This window comes from Antechinus flavipes, chromosome 5 (assembly GCF_016432865.1).
Source record: "Antechinus flavipes isolate AdamAnt ecotype Samford, QLD, Australia chromosome 5, AdamAnt_v2, whole genome shotgun sequence".
Taxonomy (NCBI): domain Eukaryota; kingdom Metazoa; phylum Chordata; class Mammalia; order Dasyuromorphia; family Dasyuridae; genus Antechinus; species Antechinus flavipes.
The window spans coordinates 236,248,121-236,268,791 of record NC_067402.1 but is presented as its reverse complement, the minus strand read 5'-3'; the positions used below and the strand labels follow the sequence as shown (position 1 = coordinate 236,268,791).

General features: G+C 33.7%; 1 protein-coding gene across 2 annotated transcripts in view; it reads right to left on the bottom strand.

Annotated features, from left to right (window-relative positions):
- The window catches only part of FGD4 (FYVE, RhoGEF and PH domain containing 4), a 138,938-nt gene that overhangs the window by 37,059 nt on the left and 81,208 nt on the right, over positions 1–20,671 (bottom strand). For both annotated transcript variants that reach the window (XM_051962799.1, XM_051962798.1), the window contains 4 exons: positions 15,644–15,782; positions 14,831–14,889; positions 14,143–14,289; positions 498–670 (listed from right to left, as the gene is read on the bottom strand). In XM_051962799.1, coding sequence (XP_051818759.1) covers positions 498–670; positions 14,143–14,289; positions 14,831–14,889; positions 15,644–15,782 — 518 coding nt within the window. The remainder of the gene's footprint in view (positions 1–497; positions 671–14,142; positions 14,290–14,830; positions 14,890–15,643; positions 15,783–20,671) is intronic.

Below are 20,671 nucleotides of genomic sequence, written 5' to 3'. Positions count from 1 at the left end.
TGTCTTATAATCCTCTTTGATAATGTGCTGGTTAAATATTTTATATTTGTAGTACTGATTTATTTGTATCTTGACTAAGATTTACAAAATCATATGACATATATTACAAATTTTCCTTTCTTAATCATGTCCTACAGTGTGAGTTTCTTGACATTTCCAACCATCTAACATTATCTTGTCATTCTTTAATCACCTTTTGCTTCTACCTTTTAGAATACATTTGCAAAGTTGCTTAAATTTATTGCCCCTTTCTTTCAATCATTAATTTTCTAGTCTATACTCTATATTTGTTGTTCTTTAAATATCTTCTAACCTTGGGGAATTTCCTATAGGCATTCCAGCAGATTCCAAAAGGTCTATAGAATGTACTTGGGAAATTTTTTTTTTTGGCAAAGGTCAAAAAGCTGCATAAAGACCGAATGGTTGAAGAAAATATTTCAACTATTCAATCTTTATGCAGCTTTTTGACCTTTGACAAAAATAAATGATTGGCTTACCTGGCCTGTAGTTCTAGTGTGCGTTCTTTTCCAGAAATCTGAAATGTATGTGGATATTCTTCATTGTGGGTTTCTACAATTTTCATCCCATCAATACCAACTCTAGTTCGAACGGAGAATTTAGATCCCACCAAGCTGAATTTTGGTACACAATATAGCAACATGTTGTTGAACTGTAAAAAAGTGAAGCACAGGGTGGAGGGAGGGAGGGGAAAAATCAGAACAGAAGTGAATGCAAGGGATAATGCTGTAAAAAATTACCCTGGCATGTGTTCTATCAATAAAAAGTTATTTAAAAAAAAAAAGTGAAGCACAGAAAAACAAAGTAAAAATGTAGTATTAATTTCAGGACTGAGTAAAAAACCCATACTTGGCCACAACGTTTAGGAAATATGATACTTTCCAACACAGCCAAACTCACTAAATATGACTCTCAAGGTTTTGAAAATGCCCCATCTTTGTCCTAGTAACAAAACATCTATATCCTTCAATACTTTCCTTTTTCTTATCTCTTAATATAATATGGTTCTTTCCCTTAAGTCTTACATAACCAGAATTTGTAAATTCTATTGATTTCAACTCCTGCCTCATGAGAATTAATTGAGGGATCTGAGGACATTAAGCATAGATAAGACAAAATTCTGAGAGGAGACACGATAGTCAATTCACTATGAAAAGCTGTCACGGGAAAAAAGAATGAAACTTGTTCTATTTCTCCCTAGAAGTCAGAATCAGAAACAAACCGAATGTTTTCTCTCTCAATTAAATCATTCAATTACTTAAGTCTTATAAAGTTTAGCTCCTTATTTTCTCCAACATGTATACTCTTTTCTCCATCTCCATGGTCATCATCAAATTCAGACCTTCACTCTGTTCATCATCTAGCCTATTCTAATAACATTTTTAAAAATGAAATTTTAATTGATATTTTTGGTTTTACGTAACTTATATTCACAATGTATCCCTACTTCTTTTCCTTCCCATAGAACAATATTTATAAGCAAAAAATAAAAAAGAAAAGAAACAATTCACCAAAAGTATAAAATATACTGAAATACCAAAAATATAAAATATACAGCTTTCTAAGCAAGTTTTCTTTTGTAAGCAAAGAGGTAGAGAGGTCTTCTTTGAGCTCAAATTCAGTTTCCTTTTTAAATTTTATTAATCATTCTATTTGTAAAAAAAACAAAAACAAAACAAAACACTTTGTTTCAAATCATCTCCCTCCTTTTTCTGCCCCTTCCCCACCCACTGAGAAAGCAAGCAATATGGTATCATTTATACAAGTGAAATCATACAAAATATATTTCCATATCAGCCATTATCACTGCATGCAGTTTCAAATGTTTTGATGGTGTTCTATTTGAATTGTTGTAGTTACAATGATTATTGTTTTTCTGGTACAGCTTATTTTACTCTTGCATTAGTTAACATAACTTTCCCCATACTTATCTGTACTTACATTCACCATTTCTAAACCATAATAATAGTCTATTATTTCACATTATTCCATGCTATATCACAGCCTTTTTGATCATTCACTAACTGATGGATTTTGTTTCTAGTTATTTGCTACTCAAAAAAGTACAACTATAAATACACTGGTATATGTGAGGCAATTTTTAATTGGCCTTTTAAAGATATATATGCCTAGTAATGGAATGAATGGGTTAAATAGTATGTACCTTTCAGTTCTCACAAAACTCCAAAATGCTTTCTAAAACAGTCAGACCAACTCATGGGTCCATCAAATGCATATTAGTATGCTCATTTTTTTGTAAACCATCCAGTATTAATTATTTCTATCTTTTGTCATCTTTGCCAATTTTCTAAAAGAGTTGTTCAAATTTTTCTCTCTCTCACTATTTGCATTATGAAAAATTGTCTTTTATGGTTGTAATAGCTTCAATTCTTTCGAGAACTGTTGGTTCCTATTCTATCCTAGCTATTTAGATTCTAGGAGCCTCTTTATGACCTGGTCCCAACCTATCTCTTAGTCTCATTTCTTATGATTCCACCTAAACTGCCCTCAATGATATTCTTCTGCCTTTTTACAACCTGTCCCCCATGCTTAGGATGCTCTCACTCTTCACCTCACTTTTTTAGGAAAAGGGTATCAAACTTGCTAGTTTCAAGTGACTATAAAACTCACAAGTATAACCTGAACAAGATTAGAAAATGTTTAATAATTAAAAATAAAATAAAATGCTAATTGTTGATTTTCTAAGTCAATATGGAGGCAGGTAGCAAGTCAGTTTGAATGGAAAAGAGTATGTGTAAGTTGAGATATATAATGAAATAAAATTCCATAACTAGGCAGGAATTAGATTGTGGAGGTTTTAAATGCTAGGCTAAGGAGTTTATATGTTATTCTATAGGCTATGGAAAGGCACTGAAGATGTTTTTTAGGAATATTAATTCGTTACCTGTGTGGAAGAAAATAGATATTGGTAACTGAATTAAAAATCTATTTCAGTTCTCCAGGTGACAAATGCTGAGTGACTGAAAATGTATGAATAAACAGAGTGAAGGATGAAAGATAAGGAGCAACTTTGACAAAACTTGGCAAGTGAATGTGTATGTATAGGCTGAAAAAGGAAGATCTGCAGACAATCAGGTGTTACTTATTAGTTTATGAAAATGACTAAAAGAATGGTGGTATTATCAACAGAACTAGAGAAATTTAAATAATGGAAAGGTTCCATTTTGATCATATTGAGTTTTTCCTCATTCTTGACTCTTAGAATTTTCATCAGAAAATGCAGAAAAAGCCTTTAACAAAACACTGCACTCATTTAAGTAAATCAAGGTTGTATTTGGCTTTTTTGGTGTCTAATTAATAGTTTTCTCTGATTGCATATAAAAACAATTTAACATATTCTTTACTTCCCTCCATTCATTGAGAAGGGAAACAATTTGAATCATGCAAAGCATATTTCCATATTGCCATGTTCTGAAGGAGAAAAAAAAAAACACCCAAGAAAAATGATATAAGTTGGGGGCAGCTAGGTGGCACAGCCCTGACAAGAGTCAGGAGGACCTGAGTTCAAATTTGATCTCAGACACTTAACACTTCCTAGCTGTGTGATCCTGGGCATGTCACTTAACCCCAAGTGCCTTAGCAAAAAAAACAAAAAAAAAAAACAATCTGCTTATAATTTCTTATAATAGCATAACAATATACCATCACAATCACGTACCATAACTTGGTTAGCCATTACTAGCCATTTACAAACAATTGCTAGCTGTTTCTTCAATGTCCAATTCTTTATCACTAAAAGAGTTGCTATAAATAGCTTTGTACATATAGATCCCCTTTATTTCTCCTATTTATTCATTTTTATGTCTTTTGGATTGATGGGTCAAAGGGTATGCGGGTTATAATAGCCCTTTTGGCATAGGTCCAAATTGCTCTCTAAAATGATAATCCATGTCATCACAGTGCATTATTGTTTCATTTCCCCCATCTCCTCCAATATTTGTCTTTTTCATTTCTATTTTATTAGCTAAATTAACAAGTGAAGGGTGGTATCTCAGAATTATTTTAATTTGCATTTCTCTAAAAAATAGTGATTTGGAGCAATTTTTCATAGTATTATTAATAATTTTGATTACTTTGTTTGAAAACTGGCTGTTTATATTTCATTATTCATCACTTGGAGAATGGTTCTTATTTTTTAAAACTTTGGCTCAGTTCTCTGAGAAATGAGGCCTTTATCATAAATACTTGCTGTAAATTTTTTTTCGGTTATGATTACTGTTTCCCTCCATCCATTTTTCATATTCATCCTCAAGTGTTTTGCTTCTGACTACCACTTCTCTATTTTCCCTTCTATAAATAAGCTACCTCCCTTTTTCTATCCCCTTCTCCTTCCAATTTCCTGTAGGTAAGATAGATTTTTATACCCAAATAAGTGTATATATTATTCCTTCTCTGAGTCAATTTGGATGAGAGCTTTAAGGTTAAAACATTGTTCACTATCTCCCCTATCATCTTCTTCATGGTAAAAGTTTCTTCATGTCTCTTTTATGAGACACTTTATCTCATTTTACCTCTTCCTTTCTACTTCTCTCAGTGCATTTCTCTAAAAGAGAGAGAGAATTTTATTTTTTTTAGATATCCCATCATAATTCACACCCTTGCCTTCTATCTATGTATACTCCTACTTGCCTTAATTATGATAAAATTCTTAGGGAGTTGTAAGTATCATCTTCTCATGTAGGAATGTAAACAATTTAACTTTATCAAATCTCTTATGATTTTTTTTTTGTTTATCTTTTTATACTTCTCTTAAGTCTTGTATTTGAAAGTCAAATTTTCTATTAAACTCTAGTCTTTTCATGATGAGTGCTTCAAAGTCCTCTGTTTCAGTAAATACTTGCTTTTTCCCCTGAAGGATTATATTCAGTGTTGCTAGGTAGGTTATTTTTGGTTGTAATCCTATCTCCAAAGCTTCTGGCATATTTTATTCCAAACCCTCCAATTTTTTAATAGAAGAGCTGCTATTAAATCTTGTGTTAACTTAACTATAGCCCCATAATACTTAAATTTTTCTCTTTCTGATTGCTTGCAATATTTTTACCTTGACTGGGGAGTGCTTAAATTTGACTATATTCCTGAGAGTTTTCATTTTGTTATCTCCTACAGGAGATAATTTCTATTTTATCCTCTGGATCAAACATAATAGGGCCATTTTCATTGATAATTTTTTCAAAAATAATTTCTACCCTTTTTTTGATCATGACTTTTAGGTAATTCACTAATTATTAAATTATCTCTCCTGGATCTATTTTCTAGGTCAGTTATCTTTCTATTGAGATACTTTACATTTTCTTTTATTTTCTTCTATTTTTTCTTCTTTTGATTTTGTTTTATTGCTTTTTGATGTCTCTTGGAGTCATTAGCTTCCACTTGTCTAATTTTTAAAGAATTATTTTCTCTGTTTAGATTTTGTACCTCTTTTTCCATTTGGCTGCTTTTATATTTTAGGGTGCTTTTTTTATTCATTTAATTTTTGTACATCTTTTTTTCATTTAGCCAATTCTACTTTGGGTTTTTGTGCCTCTTTTACTATTTAGACTATTTTGTTTTTCAAGATGTTATTTTCTTCAGTGCTTTTTTTTTTTTCTGCTTCTTTTAACAAATCATCAACTCTTTTTTCACATGATTTTCTTGTATCAATATAATTTCTTTCTTTCTCCAATTTTTCCTCTACCTCTTATTAGACATAAAAAAAATTTTTTTTTGATCTTGATATAAATTCACATTTTTTTCTGAGACTTTGTTGTCTTTTTCTGAGTTTGTGTTTTACTTTTCCTTGTTGCCACAGTAATTTTCTATGACAAGGAGCTTTTGTGTTGTTTGCTTACTTTTCCCAACCTATTTCTCAACTTCATATTAAAGTTGAGCTCTGTCCCTGAGGGGATGCTGTTCTAACCTTCAGGTTTTTTGTGTACCCGTTTTCAGAGGTAGTTCTAGGAGTTTATAAGTAAGAATGGTATATTCCAACCTTTCAAGAAGAAGTGTGTTTTACCACTTTTCTGGCCTATGCTCTTATTTATGAGCAATCACAAGTATTTTTTTACACACAGGGACTATGACTAGGGTCCCTGGTTTTCTGATAGTCACAAGCTCTGGTATGCTAATCCTCTGTATTATTCTGAACTGAGACCTAGATCTGAGTATGTGTAATACAACAGAGTCCTGACTCTGGTGCCAGCAAAGGGACCCCAGTAATCCATTTCTGACTAGCTAGCTGTTCTTACTATCTGTGGGGTGAGAGCTCTAGAAGCAGTCATTCTTGCAGCTGATTCAGGTATGCCTAAGTAGTGATTTGCTGAGACTTGGCCTGGGCTGGTGGAGCCTGAACTCTGCTGTCACCCTGGTGCAAGAGACCTTTCTTGCCAACCTGTAAGTGTCCTTGAACTGAAAAACTGTTTCACTTTTTTGTTTTGTGAGTTTCGCTGCTACAGACTTTGTTTTGAAGGAATTATTTAAAGTTGTTTGGAGGAAAATTTGGAATAACCTTTCCTTAAAATGTATCTAAAACTAAGAACAAACATTATTTGAAATAAGCTGGGATCTTAGATTCCTATCTTTGTTATTGTTTATGGAAATAACAGTAAAAGGAATTAAAGAAATAAATAGGCAGTAAGCTATAGTACAAGGTGGAAAGAGTGCCAAATATGGACTTAGGAATTCCTGAGTTTAAATGTGGCCTCAGATACTTACTAGCTGTATTATCATAGGTAGAGTAACAACTTCTGTTTGAGTTTCATCATGCCATCTACTTCCCAGGAGTTATTGTAAGGATAAAATAAGATGACTGTAAGGTTTAATTGCACAGTTCCTGGTTTACAGTAAATATTATATAATTTAACTATTATTGCTATTAAATATAGTGAGATGATGGGAAATTATCTAACAATGTGAAGTTTTATTTAGAGAATCCCAGAGAATTAAGGAAAAAATTAAGATAATTAGTACTCTCAGAAAATTAGCAGGAATAATATAAAAGTCTCAAAATAAAGTTAATATTAACAAAAAAAGAACTGGAGAAATTACATTTAAAATAATAAAATACATTGACAATCTGAAAATTTGCTTCATTTAGCAATATCAGTGAAATCAAAGGTCCAACCTTGCTCTTATTTCTTAATTAACCAAGATACATTTGTTTTATTTTATATAAATATACATATTATAATAAACATAAATAATATAAATATATAAAACAATTTTTTGTGATAATTTAAAGCCTAATTTAATTAGAGAGACAATTAATTTTCATTGTTGAATATAACCATGTAGTAAAAATGATAGTATAATTCTCTACTGATCAAATGACAAAGGATACTGGACAAATTTTTTTGGACTAACAATAAAAGGTTAAACCTATCAAGATGTGGTAGAAGCAACATCTATTTTATATAGGCTTATCCAGTTTTTCCATAAGGGGAAAACAAGGCCATTATTAGGATTATCATTAATTTGGCTTCATTATCACCTGAGGAATAAAAGACTTAATCTGTGATAAGTTGAACAGGCAGCTAAATTGTTCAGTAGATAGAGTGCTTCTCCTAGAGTAAGACCTGATTTAAAAATCTGACCTAAGACAGTTATGTACTAGCTTTGTGACCTTGGAAAGTCACTTAACCTCTATTTGCTAAGAGGAAGCAAGGTGATAGAGAGCTGGGCCAAGAATCAGGAAGACCTGAGTCTTCCTGAATCTGGTCTCAGACATTTACTAGCTGTGTGACTCTGGGCAAGTCATTTAACTTCTATTTGTCTTAATTGATTAAGAGGAAGAAAAAAAAAGGCAAAACATTCCAGTATCTTTGCCAAGAAAACTATATAGAAAGTATGTTCCTTGGGATCATGAAGAGTTAGGCACAACTGATGCTGGATGGGTTTAAATGGAATTTCTACAGCCCTAATGAGTGCTCACAGTGAATGAAGAGACAGAGGAATTGTTTTACTTAAATAATATTTTTCTTTCTTTCTTTTTTATTATTAAAGTTTTTTATTTTCAAAACATATCTATAGATAATTTAACAACATTGATCCTTTTGTGCCAAAGTTCCCTTTTTAATGTCGTTTCTCCAATTGTCCTATTTAGTTATTCTGCCTTTCCCTCTTAATGTTTGAGATACAGATAATGTTTGAGGTTTCATTCATATCTTTAGGTTATAGACATTCCTTCTTAATGTTTGACAAGTTAAACATTAAGAAGGAATGTTTATAACTTAAAGATATGAAAGATAAGGTTTGACAAGATAAAGGTTTAACCATTTTAGATGTCATTAGAATATCAGCAACTTTCCCCACCATTAGGTTATCCCCATCTAGGTGCCTCCCCCACTATGTCATTGTTCTTGTTTTTTTCTATAAAAAAGCTTGCTGTTCCGATACTCAGGACTGGACTCTTTGAGATGATAATCTCGTCCAGCCCTGGGATCAAACATGCATCCATTGGTCCCAGTATCTCTCTCCATTTAATAAACTATTGAATTGGTCTCTAATCTCTTGTTTTGCTCAGTTTCTTCGGCATTATATTTTGGAGGCTCCCCAGAGAGATAATTAGAAAATGAACAGGATTAGATATAAGTAAGACTTTCAGGTGTCTGCCTTGGGCAGGGTGGTTGTGGATCTGAATTCTTGGTCTGGAGAAGTGGGGCCCTCCTGGATTTTTTTCCAGACCCTCCGGGAAAGAGAGCAGTTTCCAGCCACAACAGCCTGATGGTAGACACTCCCATTTTGGCCACAGAAGAGTAAATCTGTCTGGGTACCTTTTGGGGTACCATCTGGTTATGTCTTAAGACTTGTTCTGTTTGGTATGCTAGCATCTGGATTCTGGATTCCCAGAATTATAATTCTGGGAGTAGGGTCTTCTGGACGTAGGGGACCCTACTTGGGTGTTTTTCAAAGACACATTGGCTTAGCCTTGTGTGTGAATAATGAGATGTGGTTGTCACTGTTGGGGTGTCCTTGAGATGCCGTTGATTCTTGATTAGTATCTAAATGGACGTGGTTGTCACTATTGGGGTGTGTCCTTGAGAAATCCGGAACTCTGGATAAGGTAAAAGACTTTTTTCTTTCATTATCTTGTGGTGGACACTGCAGTCATCAAGTGGATTGCAGTCGTTGTTGGAGCTCTTGGGAGCTCTGGCACAATTCATTAGGAATTGTTGCGGATTCACAAAATACTTTCTTTTGTCTAGCTTTGTCTCTAAGAGATAGGAAGGAGGCTGTAAAAATTTGGAAAACTAAAAATTTTTACCAGTCCACAATCTAGATACTCCACTGCCTCTAAAATCTTTCCTGGAGCAGATGCTTTGCTTGAGGAAACTCCCTCTATCCAAATCCTTTTCCAGAGACAAAGGTCCTTCCTTTGCATTTCAATGCATTTCTACATGAGGTCTTCCCCCATCCTCACTCTGGCCTTTCCTCCCACTTCTTCCATCGAGTAGGGAATGTATACATTTGAAAACAGGACTTGCTTTCCCTACTTTGGTCATCCTGTGTTAGAGTAATGCCCCTCCCGTCACAACCTTTTAACTATAGAAGCCTCAGAATTACGCTTTTGCATGCTCAGGGGGCTGTCTACAAAGACTGGGGATTTTAAGATGCCATTTGGCTTGATTTTAATGTTAGTGTCCTACTGAATGTTGTAATTGTGCAGTCTAAGTAGGATCAGTGTTCTGTATGTCTTGTTATTAGACAGTTTAGTTGGGCTCTGTGTTCTGTGTGATTTTTGTCTGTGTTAAACTGTTTGTAATTTGTTTGTCTGTTTTGCTAATTTAAGAGCTCTGTTAAATTTAAGAACAATGATCAAATTTGGGAATTGGTTATTTCAATACTGAACTCCAGCTGGAGAAAACATTTGATTAGGAATTTAAAGATGATTCTAAATTTGGGGAAATGAATTGGTTATCTTTAAATATAAGATCTTAAAGTAACAATAGCTTGTTAAAGAAGTTCTGTTAACTTGCCTGAAAGGGGTCAGGTGCCTCTAATTAGGTAAAGTATGTAACAAAAAGGAACTTTTCTGAAAGCTTCAACTCTGGCCAAGTTGGAGCTTAGGAGGAGTCCATTGGGAATAATGGCCACATGGAGCCAGAAAGAGAGAGAGAAACTATGCTGTTTTATTATTTGAAATGAGATAAAAAAAAGCAGTTTTATGTTATTGGAAATTTAAAGTGTTTGTTACCTATATTATAACATTGTAAATTAAGCTTTAAATCCAGCTCTGCTGGACATGTAGGCTTTATGGAATTCTCCCACCCTCCCACTGATTTCTGCTACTTTAAATGTTGGGTGGGGTAGGGATCTTTTGTAAAGATTTAAACTTGCCCCTCGCTGCTGTAACTTCAGCTATTGGAGCATTTAGTTAGCCTAGAGTGAAGTTTAGTTCGACTTCCCTCCCCGCTCCTTGTCTCTTTGGAGGTAGAGTGGGGGAAAGGGTAGTCACATGGAGTCCTATCCTCCCCGCTCCCTCTAAACTGTTCCAGACATTTTTATATCAAGTTGTAGCTACCTGGTTCTTGACTAAAAGCAGCAAACTAATAAGGTTATGGTAAACATCTGTTTAGGATTTGTTACTGGAGATAAAATTTCTTGAGTTTGTAGTTAATATTTCACTGCATTTTTTCCTTCTGCAACTGATTTCTATAATCAGAGCAATGGTCAATAAGAAATTGTTAATTCAATTATCTCATACCTTACTTACTGTTTCCAATCTGTATAGGTATCCAATCTATAATCATTATAACCTAAATACTTGAGCAAATAAGTATTTAGTCTGGTCATCTATTGGTTACTAGATATTGTGATATTCAAGTTTTTTTTAAGGTTTATAACTAATGAGAGGCCACATCTTGTAGCAGTCCTTGTGGACCAGTCTTTCTATCTCAGACTGTTCTAACTTTTCTTTGTTAGATTTGTTTTTATTTCTAGATTTGGTCAAATTACAGATATATTGACTTGCTTCTGGGACCTACATCAAGTTTTGATTGTCAGCACGCCACACTCATTGGACTGAGCATCGTCCTTTTTTGGCAAGAAGCAGCTGTTGAGAACCATGGCTCTCTTTTCCCGATGTAATGTGGACTGATATGGGGGAGAGGGAAAATGGTTGACTTGTTAGAATTGTACTGTATTACTGTGTATTTGAGACTTGGGATGGAAATTGTTAAACTTGTGTAACTATTGCTGTTATATTTGAGGGACTTTTAGTCTGTTATGTATATGCATATGTATATGATTTGTATGTGGGATGGTCATTTGATAATTCCTTTCCAAAAGAAAAAAAAGGGAGAAAGAAATAGGAAATTGGGGAAACTGGTGTATTTTCTTAGGCACTTCTGCTCTACCCCCACCTTACTAGTTCAGATTTAATTGGAAGTCCTTTATTCCTTAATTAAATTTACTAGACTATGATTTGCTGGTTGTGCTTTTAACTTTGAAATCCCTTATTCTGTTGGAATTGCCCTGGCAGATTCAGTTTTGGGGATTATCTTTTAGAAACAACCAGAAATTGGATACCTGTCTTGGAACTGGCAGTCTTTCTGATCTTTTTCTCCACTCCTGTTACCCCAGGTCCTTAATTAGTATTTCAGCATACTTAAAAGGACCTTGTAGTTGATATCGAGGCCTCTAAAAGTTTGGGGTTTGCCTGCCTTGGTCTAACTGTGCATAATCTGCTCAGAAATCTGATGCTTTCTGCAGCCCTGTTTGTTTCTCTGGGTGGGACAGGTGCAACTACTCCAAGCTTCACACCCTTCTCCCCTGGAGCGGGTTGCCCCTCTGAATGGGCAGCACAACTGCCTTGAGCCCTGCTATTCTGTAAGCAGAGGCCGAGTCATGCACAAATGACCACAGCTGTCCATATGCTCCCCAACTGCAAAGGATCTGATGATTGTCAAAAATAATTGAAATAAGGAACTCTGTGTGTATTGCTGACTATATATATATACATGATAACTCTGGGGTTATCAGAGAGAGACTTGACTTTGCCATAAGTCCTTGCATTGGTCTAGCTTTATTTTGATTTGGTCCATTTACTTCAGGTAGGGTTGTTCAAAATTATGGTGCTAAGACCTTCTAGAGGAAAGTAATTCAAAGATTTGAATAGTTATAAGAGAAAAAGTGGGGAATGTTGTGCCAAAGTTCCCTTTTCAGTGTCGTGACCCAGTTTCTCCAATTGTCCTATTTAGTTATTCTGCCTTAGGTCATAACCTTTCCCTCTTAATGTTTGAGATAAAGGTTTCATATCTTTAGGTTATAGACATTCCTTCTTAATGTTTGACAAGATAAAGGCTTATCCATTTTAGATGTCAATAGAATATCACTAACCTCCCCCACCATTAGGTTATCCCCATCTAGGTGCCTCTCCCACTGTCATTGTTTTTGTTTTTTTCTATAAAAAAAGCTTGCTGTCCCGATACTTGGGGCTGGACTCTTTGAGATGATAGTCGTGTCCAGCCCTGGGATCAAACACGGATCCATTGGTCCCAGTATTTCTCTACATTTAATAAACTACTGAATTGGTCTCTAATCTCTTGTCTTGCTCAGTTTCTTCAGCATTACATTTCTTGCATAGCCCCACTCCCTCCCCTAGATGGCAAGTAATCTAATATATAAATAAGATTTTTCTTAATATAACTTACCCTTCATTATTTATCTAAGTAAAATTATTTTTATTGTACTTTATGATCCATAAGTGTCTCATGCTATTCTATTGCAAGCAGGAATTACTGGATTGGCCTAAGCAATATATATATAGTTGATGGTGGGATGTGGGGTGTGAAATTGTGTTCCCTTTAATCTGTAAAATTAACACTCTAAATTGTGTACCCTTTGATCTGTAAAGAAGGGAGATTTGAGTCTCAGGCCCTCCTGGCAGACATATCTCCCAAGACAAGTTAAATGGCCTCATTTGGCTAGGCCATTTCTAGGGCAAGCCAGATCTCTATTCAAATTCAGGCTGAGGAAGCTTTAATTACAAGCAATTTCATTTGGGAGATCCTGGTCTGATTATCTCAGGCTGTCCCCTACCCCCAAGATCTGCTCATATAATAGGTTTCTGTTTACTCATTTCTTTGCAGAATGTACAAAGGACTATGCCTTGTCCCTTGGTATAGCTGCCAGGAACCTGCCCATTGAGAAGACATTTTCTTCTCAGTGCCAGCCTCCATTTCCCTAATAGGACTTTGTCACTAAAAAAGTCAGTGTCTTAGCAAAGTTGACTTCTCATCCAACAATAAACTTCCATTTTTGCCACCTAAAACTCTTTGGGTTCATGAATTCTTTCACATAGAACCTGTACCTCTGAGCAAAAGGGGATTTCCACAATTTTCTACACTACCACTAACCACATCATAGTTATATAGTTACATAGTTATAAATATACAGGGGATATGAAGCAAAAACAGGAAAGATAGGAAAAGTGAACTCAGACTGTGATCTCAAACTAAAAAAACAGTAATTGTCAAGAAAAAAAAAATCAATGGAAAAGATTAGACATATACAATTTAGAAATAAATGCATGTTAAAAAAAAAGTCTAGTATGTGATAAATTCAAGATCACAAACTTGAAAAGAAAGTCTGGGAAAATATACATGAAGTTTGGTGAGAAATAGGTTTATAGATTGGGATTTCATACATTCTACCACAAATTCAAAACACATAAAAAAATTAAATATGAATGTAAATATAATTTTGGTCAAAAAAAATTATAGTCAGACAATGAATAGATGAGATCATAAGACAAATTAAACACTATATAAAGTTAAAAATCTTTTATGCCCAAATCAGAAGTTCATATATATGTCTGATATAATTTATAATGATAAAAATGAATCCTGAAGTAAAGGTTAAATTATTTTCAGTAGACTGTTAAAGAAGGAAGTGAATAATCTATTTTAGAAAGAGCTTCATAAAAAAATGCTAAAACAAAGCAAAGTTTGCTAACGTTTCACTGACAAGGCAACACGCTTCAGTTTCCTAGGAAAGCATTTATTTAAACCACTTGATTTCTCCATGTAATACAAAGAATATATTGATATAATTCTCATAAGCAAGAGCTCTATTTAATCTAAATATGTACCTGAGAATTTCAGTGCTCCAAAAACAATGTATACTTACTAAGAAAAGATAACGTTCCTGAGCTGAAGTGTTTCTAGCAGCAAGTTTAAGGATCTGTCCTTCCCGTATAAGCTCATTTGAGGGATTAACAATGTCTTCCTCTTCTCCCAACATCTCATAAACCTCTAATAGCTTTTTAAGATTATCCTAGTGAAGTCAAAGAACAAACGGAAACTTGAAAAAAAAAATCATAATTTGTAATTCACTTTAGCTAGTACTCAAATAACTCATGAATATGTTTAGTGAAATATAAGATTGAAAAGTACATTAATAACTGCTTTCATTCAACCGTAAACAAATAAGCAAGCAAACAAATAAAAATCACCAGTAAACTTTGGGAGGAAAGGGGAGAGCTGGTTGGGTGTAGTGTAAAAGTACATTGGTTTTGGAGTCTAGGGACCTAAGGTGTAAGACATTTAACTTTCCAGAATGTCTCAGTTTCCCCATCTTAAAAATAAGGGAACTGGCCTCTGAGATACTTTACAGCTCAAGTTCTATGATCCAAAAGAATTAAGAATGAAATTTATCTATGACAATAAATGTAGCAGGAAGTAATAATGAAAAATGTGGTCAATGTTCTTCTATTTGTCTGGTAGACTGAAATACTTTTGCAGGAGTCTAACCTTACAAATGGATGAAGTAAAAATAATTTACTAACCAGGCTTCTTCCCTTCTCAAAACCACCTACCATTTTCCGTATTGCACTATTGGAATGGCTTGCTGCAGTAGAGATAATTTCAAGTGATTCTACAGGGAAAATCAGAAAAGCAAATAAATGTTTTATTCCTCCACAAAATGCTGTATTATTCCAGTAGGCTAGTACATAAAGCAAAGGATAAGTTAAAAATTTGGGATCAAAGTGATACAAGAAGCTACCAAGTTTAAGGTTAATTTACTTAATAGGGAATCAAGTTCTAATTAAAATTACTTTAAAAATAGGGATGGTGGGAAGTACTGTCTTGGGTAGGGCTCTGACTTTAAGATTTGTAGCTGCTACACCCAAAGAAGGAACACTTGGAAAAGAATGTGAACTATTTGCATTTTTGATTTTCTTCCCAAGTTATTTTTACCTTCTGAATCCAATTCTCCCTGTGCAACAGGAGAACTGTTCGGTTCTGCAAATATGTATTGTATCTAGGATATACTGCAACATATTTAACATATATAGGACTGCTTGCCATCTTGGGGGGGGGGGTAGAGGGAGGGAGGGGAAAAATCGAAACATAAGCGAGTGCAAGGGATAATGTTGTAAAAAATTACCCTGGCATGGATTCTGTCAATACAAAGTTATTATTAAATAAAATAAAATTAAAATAAAAAAAAAAAAGATTTGTAGCTAACCATAGAGTATAAAATTAGCAAAACTAGGAAAATTTTTCCACTTCTGAAGCTTATGATCCTAGCAAAAAATCATACTCTAGTTCAAGACTTTCCACTGATCCTGTTCTCTGCTAAAACTAAATGGTTATCTTATCATGTAAAAAAAAAAATAGCTACATACTTTTAGCATCATTCCAGTCTAGGGAATCAGGGGGCAATTTCTTTAGGTAATCTTTAAGGAGCAACTCATATCTAGGAATTCGCTGCACAGGTTCTAGCATGTGATGCTGCAGTGTTAAACTCCCACAGATCTTTTGTTTCTAGAGAGAGAGAGAAAAGATATTTTAAAGAAAACTTTCACCCCCTCCTATTCATTTAATCTAAAATAAGTCATCATGCAAAAGATTTTATTTGGCACAACACAATAAGGTAGGCAGAAGAGAAGACAAAATGAATTTTCAACATTAGAAGTTCTGGTAACTAGTAACCATTTCATTAACTTTAGCTCAAAAGTTTGGTAAAGACAAGTAAGTTATTTTCCAGAGCTTTTTAGCAAGGAATATCTTTTTAATGAGGCTCATAGTCTACCATGATGCTAACTTTTCTTAATACCTATTATCTTCATATCTGAATATATAATTCATATAATTCATCTAACAAGACATTTATCAAATAAGCTCTTTATCTTTCCTAGAAACTAAAAGATGAAAAATTTGTTACCCTTTCTTAAAGAAAAGCTATGTTGACAATTTCCTCCCTCCCCAATTATTAGATATTAATGAAGAAAAAGTTTCACTAAAATAATTTCAGAAATCATAAGATTACAGACTATAAAAGGGATTTTAGAGTTTACGTAGTCTCATCTCATTACATAACTGAAAAACCTGAGGAAAAAAGGATAAGTTACTTGCCCAAAGTCAATCAGGTAAATAAGGGGAGGAGAAAGGATTTATAATAAGCTCCTCTGAATCCCAATCAATTTTATTTTTTCACTTTTATTATTAGTAGAAATTTTTTAAAAGTTTAAAATACACAAAAGATTTTAAGATAACATAAAAAATTTGGGGCCATTACACTAAGACCATTATATTAAGAATTCTATTAATTTTGTAATGGATTCTATTAAACTAAACAGCTATTTCCACTTAGAAATGTTTAATATGATCAACAAGAAAAATCATTTTAAATTGCTCTTAAATATATATAAGGATATTGGTTTTCACAGTGGTTTCTGTAAAGTAAAGCAGAAAGAAGTTTTAGTGCATACAAGTAAAGTCAAATGGATATAAACCAAATGAAAATAATTCAAGGGGATCCACTTTAAGCAAAGTATATATATTAAAAAAAAAAAACCTTTTCCTACCAAAAAAAAAAAAAAAAAAAAATGAACTGAGGGAGAGACAGGAGGTAGCATATTCCAGGCTAGTCAAATCACGTCCATTACCTTGACTACCATCTGTCCTCAGATTCTAAAGGAGACTGTTTAGGTCCCCAGATTGCTGGGGAATGGCAATTTCTCTAGAGTACTGGCATTGCTTCTACCAAATCAAGCCTTATAAAGATTCAGGTATCAGAAATGGATATGGTTTTATCAGTTCATTCATTATTTAATCAAAAGAAAAAAATTAGATGAAGCTAAACTTTTAACAAGAACAAAAATAAACAAAATACTTAACCCATATACCACTCCCCCTTTCATATTAAATAGACACTCTTATAGTATAAGATACATAATTGTTACCATGGATAGATGGGGAAAAAATTCCTCATCAGCAACATCACAGATCCACTGAAGAATCAAAAGTATATATTAAGTCAATTTCATAGTTATTCTAATACAAAAACAAATCATCTCTGCCCTTAACATGTTTATAGTCTACATGAAGTACAAAAAATAATACTACAAACACTAGTTCTTGGTAAACTTTGTAAGATTTTAACATTCCAGAGTCATTTTGATAAACTAACTTGTAAATTAGAGACCAGCAAGGAAACAACTATAGCAGAAGCTTAATAAATATCTGCTAATTAATTGATGAGGAAACACTATGCACATTTATAAAGGAATGGAAGAAGAGGGAGACTTTTCTTTGATATGAGAACAGATTATGGAAAGCATTATTCTTAAGAGTTTCTTATGAGGCAGAGCCAAGATGGCAGAAAGCAGACATGACTTTCTATGACCTCCTCTGACGTTCTTTCAAAGTAGATTAAGCCTCTCAACTGGTTTTGGAGTTACAGAACCCACAAATATTTGGAGTGCAACACATTTCCAGAAGAAGATACCTTGAAAGAACTTCAGAACAGATCTGTTTTAAATAGGCAGGGGGACAGTCTGCTGAACCAAGATCTCAGCACAAGGAGTCTGGGACAAGGAGCTGGGGGTGAGGAGTCAGAGCTTTGCAGCTTCCAAGCACCTGGGAATCTTCTCTGAGCCTCTTCATCTATTTTGTCCTGGTTGCAAATGGGTGATCTAGCAGATTTTCTACAAAAGGCAAATTGTAAACCACTGAGCACTGGAAGAATGGGGGACCTAACCTCTATTACCCAGCAACAAAAGTTAGTCAGCAGAATTGCCCCAAGGCAGTCTAAAGCAGCTGTCCCTCCTCTGCATGAAGAGCAGACCTCAAGCCTTAAAAACAAAAACAAAAACAAAAACAAAAAAACCCTATCACCATAGGCAGCTTTTATGTAGAGAGAGAACAGACTGAGGTTCCTAAAAGAAAATCAACTCCAGATAAAGCCCCCAAAGGAGATATAAACTGGTCACAATTTTACAAGTTTTCCTTGGAAGATTTCATAAAGGATCTTTAAAGAGAGAAGAAAAATGGGGAAAGGAAATGAGATCTTTTCAAGAAGGGATGGTAAAAGCATATAACTCCCTACAAAATAGATATACTGAAATGGAAAAAAGCATATAACTTCTTACAAAATAGATATGAAAAAGATACCAATTCATTGAAAAACAGAAAAAAAATGCAATGAACAAAACAATTTAGTTGGCCAAATATAAAAGGAGCTTAAAAAGGTAATTGAAGAAAATAATACACTAAAAATTAGAATTGAAGAAATGGAAGTGAATGACTCAATAGGGCTTCAAGAATCACTCAAACAAAACCAAAAAAATGAAAAAATAGAAGAAAACATGAAATACCCTCTAGACAAAAACTGAACTAGAAAATAGATCTAGGAGAGGCAATCTAAAGATTATTAGTGTTCCTGAAGAAAATGAGGAAAAAAAGAACCTAGACATTATCTTACAGGAAATCGTAAAGGAAAACTTCCCTGAGAAGAGGTAGAGCCATTGAAAAAATTCACCAATCACCTTGTGAAAGAAATCCCAAAATTAAAATCCCAAGGAATATTGTAGCTAAATTTCAGAACTATCTCACCAAGGAAAAGATATCGCGAGCAGCCAGAAGGAAAAAATTTAAATACTGAGAAGCCACAATCAGGATTACCCAGGACCTATAAGCTTCCATTTTAAAGGATTGAAGGGCCTGGAATCTGATATTCTGAAAGGCAAAGGAACTTGGAGTACAGCCAAGAATAAACTATCTAGCTAAAATGAGCATTATCTTTTAGGGAAGAAGGTAGACATTCAATGATATAGGTGAATTTCATCTATTTCTGATGAAAAGACCAAAACTGAACAAAAAAATTTGATTTCCAAACACAGAATTCAAGAGAAGCATAAAAAGGAAAAAGGAAAGAACTTTTGAAAACTATATTTCTGTTATGGGCATACTTGGAGAGTGTGGGTATAATTTGATTTTATTATGATAATATGAAAAAGAAACTAGAAGTTGAAAAGGGATTGAACTGGAAAAAAAAGAAAACGGAGGTAAAATAAGGGAAATTACATTGCATGAAGAGGCAAAGAAAACCTATTATATAACTGAGGGAAAGAAGGGACAGGGATGAACATTGTGTGAGTCTGACTCATCAGATTTGGCTCAAAGAGAGATTATCAGACATATTTGGTTTCACAGAGAAACTTGTCATACTTTATATGAAAGTGGGAGGGGAAAGGGGAAAAGAAAGGGGAAAGCTCTAAAAAGGGAAGGCTATTTGAGGAAGATAGTGATCAGAACCAAAATCCTGGGATAGGAGGGAAGAGGGAAAGGAAAGAAAAAAGCTTAATTTAAGAGTAAATAAGATGGCAGGAAAAGAGAATTAGTTATTTTAACTGTGAATATGAATGGGATGAACTCTCCCATAACACGGAAGTGGATAGCAGACTGGATTAAAAGCCAAAATCCTACAATATGTTGCTTACAAGAAACACATTTAAAAGAGAATGATACATACAGAGTGAAGGTAAAGAGCTAGAGCAGAATCTATTATGCTTCAGGTGAAGTAAAAAAAGCAGGGGTAGCAATCCTGATCTCAGATCAAGTAAAAGAAAAGATAGATCTAATTAAAAGCGATAAGGAAGGAAATTATATCTTACTAAAGGGTACCATAGATAATGAAGCAGTATCAATACTAAACATATATGCACTAAGTAGTTTAGTATCCAAATTCCTAGAGAAGTTAAGAGAGATTCAAGAAGAAATAGACAGCAAAACTATAATTAGTGAGGGATCTCAACCTTTCTCAGAACTAGATAAATCAAACCACAAAATAAAAAAAAAAATACATAAGTTAAGGAGGTAAACAGAACATTAGAAGACTTTGGTATGGTAGATCTTTCAAGAAAATTGAATGGAGACAGAAAGTTTACTTTTTTCTCGGCAGTTTATGGAACCTATACAAAAATTGACCATGTAGCATATAAAGACCTCAAAATCAAATGCAGAAAGGCAGAAATCGTAAATATTGTTTTTTTCAGATCATGATGCAATAAAAATATGCAATAAAAGACCAGGAGAAATAGACCAAAAATTAATTGGAAATTAAATAATCTAATCCTAAAGAATGAATGGGTGAAACAACAAATCATAGACACAATCAATAACTTCACCCAAGAGAATGACAATAGTGAGACAATAAACCAAAATTTGTGAGATGCAGCCAAAGTGGTTATTAGGGGAATTATATATCTAGATGTTTACTTGCATAAAATATTAATGAATTGGGCTTACAACTAAAAAAAGCTAGAAAAAGAACAAATTAAAAACCCTCAATTAAATATCAAATTTAAAATTCTGAAAATAAAAGGGGAGATTAATAAAATCAAAAATAAGAAAACTACTGAATTAATAAA